This window comes from Octodon degus, unplaced genomic scaffold (assembly GCF_000260255.1).
Source record: "Octodon degus isolate 3935 unplaced genomic scaffold, OctDeg1.0 scaffold00344, whole genome shotgun sequence".
Taxonomy (NCBI): domain Eukaryota; kingdom Metazoa; phylum Chordata; class Mammalia; order Rodentia; family Octodontidae; genus Octodon; species Octodon degus.
In genome coordinates, this window is record NW_004524920.1 from 724908 (window position 1) to 731943 (window position 7036).

The 7036-nt window shown below is 50.0% G+C and overlaps 1 protein-coding gene and 1 pseudogene across 6 annotated transcripts in view; both read left to right on the forward strand.

The window, feature by feature from the left end:
- Nucleotides 1–7036, forward strand: part of Akt2 (AKT serine/threonine kinase 2) — a 72769-nt gene that overhangs the window by 31061 nt on the left and 34672 nt on the right. For all 6 annotated transcript variants that reach the window (XR_002819483.1, XM_004647995.2, XM_023708285.1 and 3 more), the window contains exons 3-4: nt 1657–1785; nt 3213–3324. Coding sequence is in view for 5 of the 6 variants with exons in the window: in XM_004647995.2 (XP_004648052.1) it covers nt 1657–1785; nt 3213–3324 (241 nt within the window). In the remaining variant the exon portion in view is untranslated. The remainder of the gene's footprint in view (nt 1–1656; nt 1786–3212; nt 3325–7036) is intronic.
- Nucleotides 3918–4387, forward strand: LOC105741218 (annotated as a pseudogene).

Sequence of the window (7036 nt, forward strand, 5' to 3'; positions counted from 1 at the left end):
GTGATCCTCCTGTTTACAGCCTCCCAAGAGCTGGGATTACAGGCACATGCCACCATGTCCAGTCTCAACTGCCATCTCGTGGTGCCTGGGGGCAGGGCCGGCACTACAGGCCCAGGGATCGAACCTCAGGCCCCTGCACCTGCTTGTAGGCACTTTAATCTGCTGAGCTATTTGGCTAGCCCTTGTCATGATTTACAATGGGGTTACATCCTAACCCACCATAAGTTAAAAATACCATTGTATTGAAAATGCATTTAATATGTGAACTGCTGAATATCCTAGCTTAGCATCACAGTCACAGTCACGTGATGGTGTGGCTGACAGGGAGCCCAGCATTGTGAGAGCACCCTACTGCATGCCACTAGCCTGGCAAAAGACCACAACTCAGAAATTGGTGTTTTTTGTTTTTTGACAAGGTATTGCCATGTAGTTTAGGCTGGCCTTGTACTCATTATGTAGCCCAGATTGTCCTGGAATGCACAGTGATCATCCTGCCTCAGTTTCCCAAGTGCTGGGATTACAGGCATGAGTCACCAAGTCCGGGCCACAATGCAGATTTGAAGTGAACCTCCTATTGATTGCATTACCTTTGCTAGGTTACAGGAAGTTGAATCATCATGCTCAGTGAGCATATTTTGGTTATCCTTTAAGATGGACTTCTTTCTTTAAAATTTTTAAAAATATATATATTTAGTACAGGGTCTACAGGGTACAGCGTCTACAGGGTCTCAATACATAGATTGGACTCAGTGATTCTCTTGTTTTCAGCCTCCCAAGTGCTAGGATTACAGGCGTGTGCTACCATGCCCAGTCTCAATTGCCATCTCAGCATGCTCCGGGGGCGGGGCCAGCACCACACTCGGGGATGGAACTCTGGCCGCTGCCCTGTGCCTAAGCAGGCGCTTTAGTCTACTGAGCTGTTTGGCCACCCCTAGATGAACTTCTTGCACTTAGCATAAGATGTGGTTCACCATGTTTATCAGTACTTCCTTACCTTTTCATGGCCAGACAATATTGCATTGTATGGTTCCACTCGATTTTGATTATCGCTCATTAGCTCATGGGCATCGGGTTGTTTCCACTGACTCATATGAGTGAGTGACATCTGTGTGCAAGTCTCACCATCTCGTTTTAACCCTTAGCAGCCCTCTGAGGAGTGGGTCCTTAAAGAATGAGTATGTGTCCCGTGCAGCATGTTTGGATATTTGTGGAAGAACAAACAGAAGGGGTTGAGAAGTGCTCAGAGAGCGGGAAAGCAGCTCTACCTGGCACAGCAGTACATTGACATGTGATTCCTCTGCACCACTGTGTTGACGATAGTCAACCCATGGGATTTGGGCTCACAGGGCAGGTGCCTTCCCTGGGGCAGTCCCATGGTGGCAGGGATAGCTTGCTTGTGACCACATGCTGAGGCAGCCGGTACCTTGGGGGCACTGTGGCAGGTGGCTTCCTATGAGGCATGACCTGTGGATCGCTTGTGCCTGGCCAATGCCCAAGCCTGTGTTAGTCAGGCCACCTTGAGAGTTCCCTGGGAGAGACACTACTCACTCTGTTTCTTCTGTGGTGCCCCTTGGGAGTTACTATCACACTGGGCTGCCTGCCTGTCTGCCTGGGAAAACCTTGCCCTGACATCTGTCTCCTTTTTCCTCGTTTCAGGGGAATACATCAAGACCTGGAGGCCTAGGTACTTCCTGCTGAAGAGTGATGGCTCCTTCATTGGCTATAAGGAGAGGCCCGAGGCTCCTGACCAGACTTTACCCCCTTTAAACAACTTCTCTGTAGCAGGTGTGTGTCAGGCCAAGCAGGCCAGGGTTCCAGAGCTCAGGGAAAAAACAGCTGGCAGGTCTTGGTTGGAGGAGCCTGGAGTGCCTCATTCTTGACCTAGAGGCCTATTCTGGACCTTGCTGTCATAGCTGTTTCCCTGCCTTCTCTTGCTGTCCCTCTTCAGCTGGGCCCTATGGGGCTATCCCAGGGGGAGATGGAGCTTGAGAGGTGAGAATCCAAGGGTGTTTCTGTGCAGCCAGCCCTGGCCCTATGTATCTGCCCTGCTCTGGCAACAGTTCCTCCCTTTGTCCCTCTGAACTGGAAGGGTTGTGGCTTCTGACGCAGCTGAGGACAGCATTATGCTCACGTCCTTGGTTCCCTCTGTGGTATTCTAAGTGGTATTTGTTTTCTAGCTGGACCAGCTTCCCAAACCTAAAGTCCTTGCCTGGTCCTTGGAACACGATCCTGCCCTTGGTCTCCTGCCCCCTGCCTCCTTCCTTCCCAGCTGACCTGGTTGGCAACCTGTCTTGGTTATCAGACCTGCTGAGAATGCTTCATGGACAGCCCCTTCTTCAGACCTACCAGTGTACCCCACCCTCATCTTCTCCCCAGCTTCACCCCTGCAATCCCCCAGTCCCCACACTGTTCTGCAGAACATATTCTCCTGGGTCTTCTCTCCATGTGCCTGTGGCTTTGAAACGTGTGGTAGCCCTGGTGTCTCTCTTCCACCATATGTTTTCTGCAGCTTCTTGAACACTGTCTCTTTAATGTCCTGCCCCAGACTGACCTTCCACTTTCCCTCCCCATTTCCATCTCAGGAATAGCCCCATTGTGCCCAAGGCCTGGGCCAAAGTACCCTCTTGTCCTGTGACCTGCTGCCCTTGCCCCAGGCCTGTGCGCCACTCTGCATTAGTGTGTCCTCTTTAGTTGGGTCCTGCTGTAGCCTCTTCCCTGGCTCCCGGCCTCCACCTCACCCACCATAGCAGCCAGGATCATCTGTCTTGGACTAATCATGTCCCTTCCATGGTTCCCTGATACCCTAAAAAAAAGTCCTGACTCCTCCCCATGGCCTTCAAAGCCCTGCATGGCCCCAGCTTTTCTGTCTTGTCTCCTCTCATGCTTGAAGCAGGGTTGGCTCATGGATATTTTGGGCCCCCTCACCTCACTGACTCAGCTTCCTTTTCTTCGGGGCTCAGTTCAGAGGCGCTGCTTCCTCAGGGCTGCTCCAGGCTGGGTTGGATGCCTCTTCTGGCTTGTGTCATCCCTGCCCCAGGACCAGTTGGTGATTATCTGCCAGTATGGCTGCCTTTTGCGCATGCTTGACTTGGAACCTTGTGAGGACAGGGTTGGGGCCTGTCAGTCTATCATGGGTTCCCAGCACTACCAGAACACGGGAAATCACTGAAGATCTAGGGCTGGATGCCAACCATCTCTTCCCTCAACTGTAGAATGCCAGCTGATGAAGACAGAGAGGCCGCGGCCTAATACTTTTGTCATACGCTGCCTGCAGTGGACCACGGTCATTGAGCGGACCTTCCATGTAGACTCTCCAGATGAGAGGTGAGTCTGGGCCTCCATGTGGCTGCCCCTTGAGAATGGCCGGGCCTGGTGGGAGGGGAGGGGAGCAGATGGACAGATTTCCACTATACCCTACAGTCCACAGTTTTAGTCTGCAGCCATTGTAGTGTGGGATTTTCCCAGCTGGAGCTGAGAAGAGCTGGGGTTCTTGATGTGAAAACCTTACTCTGCAGACTTGAGGGCACCACATAGTCATAGGCAGAGCTTTCACTTGGCAGTCACAGAGTATATGGTGTTCCTAATGCATGCTTTGGTTTTGAAGCACTGGTTGAGAGTCTATTAAAAATCGTTTAATAATCAGAAGAAATGGTAGATTCTTTTGGTTCAAAAGTCAAACCACAATGGGCTGATGAGATGGCTCAGTGGTCTAAAGCGCCTACTTAGAACAAGCTTAGCAAAAACAAAGGGACTGCGGTTCAATCCCCCAGCACCACATGTCAGCCAGCCTTGCCCCCTGGTGGGCTGAGCTGGCCACACAAATAAATAAATAAATAAATAAATAAATAAATAAATAAAAAAAAAAAAAAAGTCAAACCACTTTCGGATCCGCCATCTGTGGTGGAACTGCCACCAAGATGCAGATTTTTGTGAAAACCCTATGGGGAAGACCATCACACGCGAGGTTGAACCCTTGGACACTATAGAAAATGTAAAGGCCGAGATCTAGGATAAGGAAGGAATTCCTCCTGATCAGCAAAGGCTGATCTTTGCTGGTAAGCAACTGGAAGATGGACGTACCTTGTCTGATTACAACATTCACAAGGAGTCTACCCTTCATCTTGTGTTGAGACTCCGTGGTGGTGCTAAGATAAGGAAGAAGAAGTCTTACGTCATTCCCAAGAAGAATAAGCATAAGAGAAAGAAGGTTAAGTTGGCTGTCCTAAAATACTATAAGGTGGATGAAAATGGCAAAGTTAGTCGTCTTCGTCGAGAGTGCCCCTCAGATGAATGTGGTGCAGGACTTTTTATGGCCAGCCACCTTGACAGACATTATTGTGGCAAGTGTTGTCTGACTTACTGCTTCAACAAACCAGAAGACAAGTAATTGTGAGTTAATAAAAAACTTCAGCTAAAAAAACCCCCCAAAAACCCCACAAAAGTCAAACCAAGGGCCAGATAGCTTAGTGGACTAAAGCGCCTGCTTAGGCAGAGCACAGCAGCCAGGTTCGATCCCTGGAGTGCTGTGCCAGCCTTGCCCCCGGGACGTGCTGAGATAGCGACTGAGACTGGGCATGGTGGTGTGTGCCAATAGTCCCAGCACTTGGGAGGCTGAAAACCGGAGAATCACTATCTACATGATGAGACCCTATAGACCCTGTCCTAAATACATTTAAAAGAACAAATGAATAAAGAGTCAAACTAGGGTTGGGAATGTGGCCCAGCAGGTAAGGTGATGATTCTACCCCAGCTCCTCAAAACAAAAAATTTAGACCTTCACTGCCACATCTTCCCCATCTGTCCATCCTCCCTCCCTCAGTAAACACCATGTTCTGTTCTAGAAGAGCAGATGGGGACCTTGGCAGCCTCCAGGTCGTGTCACCCCACTTGGTTCTGAACTTGCTTCTCTCACTTTCCAGTGCATTGTGGTGCGCCCTTTGGGCTCCATGTCTATAGAACTGCCACCATCACTACAATGTTTTGCCTTTTTCACAGCTGGACAGTTGTGTCCCTCGGTTTGCTTAGTAGTTCGTTAATGGTGATGGTAGTTCCCAGCCTTTGGCTTATTACAAGCAGTGCTGCAGTGAAGTTTCCTGTGTACGTGGGTCTGTCTGGACAGTGAATTCTTAGATGTAGGATTGTGATCACAGGAATATCCATTTATAAATTCAAAGGATGTGTCTGTTAGGACATGACTCTGACTGTCCCCCCAGCCTGTTGTTTTCAAGTATTTGCATTTTTGTCAGTCTGAGCAGAGAGAAATTGCAGGAGGTTTGTCTGTCTCTGGATGAGTTTGACCCTCAAAGGCCATGTGTGCTTTTACCCTGAACTGCCTGTATTGTTTACTTCTTTTTTTATTGGGTAGCTGGTCTTTTTCTTTTCTCACTTATATTTGAACTTGACCCTTTGTAATGCGTGGCAAACATTTTCCCTCCCACTTTATCCTTTTGGACCTTTGTTTGAGAAACAGTCCCCAGGCTTACTGGTAGGGCAGGACTTTGACTGGACCCCCAAGAAAGCCTAAAAGAGGACCTTTCAAGAAAGCTCCTACCCTACTGGGAATGCTCTGGGTCTGCATTGTCCACCACAGGGGTCACTGGTTGTGTGTGCCTCTTGAACATTTGAAGTATGGTGACAGAGGGATGGGGCGGATTTTTGCTTTAGTCAGTTTTAGTAGCCTTCCATGTAGCTAGTGGCTACCCTCAGACACTGCAGTTGTAGCCTGCACAATGCTGTATCACAAGATGCAACCACAGTCTATACTGTAATTATTGTTGCATATCTCCCTGAGGTTAAAAATACACTTGCCCCACAAGGGGAACAGAATTGCTGTTTTGGGCCAGCAGTAGTGTTAGTTGAATACTAAAGACCAAACCATGGGCTATCTGAGAAAGCAGCTCTAAGTCCCTAGAACCTGGTGTTGGAATGAGTTTTGAGCGATGGCTTGGAGTTGGCCATGGTCTGTGGAAAAGGACTGGGCTGCTATGGGGACGCCAGGAGGTGAAACAGTTCGTATGTTTCAGGGACCACAGCAGGCTCTGTGTCACCAGAGAATCAAGGGGCAGGCGCCTTGGAAGAGGGGAGATGGAGGCTCTACAGGCTGGAGAGCCTTGCCAGGAATTTTGGCCCCCAGATGGAGATCCCTGCAGGGCTTGGCAGGCACTTAATAAACTGGGGTTTATCCCAGCGTTGGTAAAGAGATTCAGGGGGATGATAAACAGGAAGCCCTTGATTTAGCAAACCTGGCACATGGTTTGCAAGCCTGGAAAAGGAGCAGTGGGGAGCCGCCAGAGCAGCTTAATAGGCCAGAGAGATGCTCTAGTTTAAATTTTTGCATGATTGGTACCATTTAGTATGGGGAAGCTCCTGTTATTGGGACGGGGGCGGGGGCCTGAATGTTCCCCTCCCCCAGGTCAGCTCCAGAGACAGCAAACCTCTGATTTCTGACCCAGGCCCTGAGGAGCCAGGAATCCAGCAAGGGGGAAGCTTATTCACTCTGCTCATGGCTGGCTGATGCTGTCCTTGCCGCCTCACTCCACGTGGGCCTGAGCTCCCTGGTTGTCCTGAGCCCCAGGAGAGACAGGGTGGCAAGGTTGACAGCAGGCACGCTGGGGCTGGCCACCACCTGGGCGCTCCAGGGCTGCCTTGCTGTGCCTTCGCCATATGTGCTCATGTGGCTGTTGTATGCCAGAGATTTTGCGCTTTTCCATTTTATTCTTTTGTGCTGAATCCTGAGCACCTGTCTGTACTTTACTCCATACTGTCAGTACCCCGCTCTCTGTTTAGTGTACATCTGCTATAAATAGGGGTCTTCTCCTGTGTCACCCCTGAGACACAAGTTGACTATCCATAGTCTGAAAGTCTGAAGCTGGGGAGATAGTTCAGGGACTAAGTACCTGCTTGGCAAGTGTAATGACCCTGGTTCAACCCTCAGCACCACATAGCATGTCAGCTGCCAAAACCGGGCCCGCTGAGCCAGCCACTTAGACTAGGCTTGGTGGCACATGCCTATAATCCCAGCACTGGGGAGGCTGAG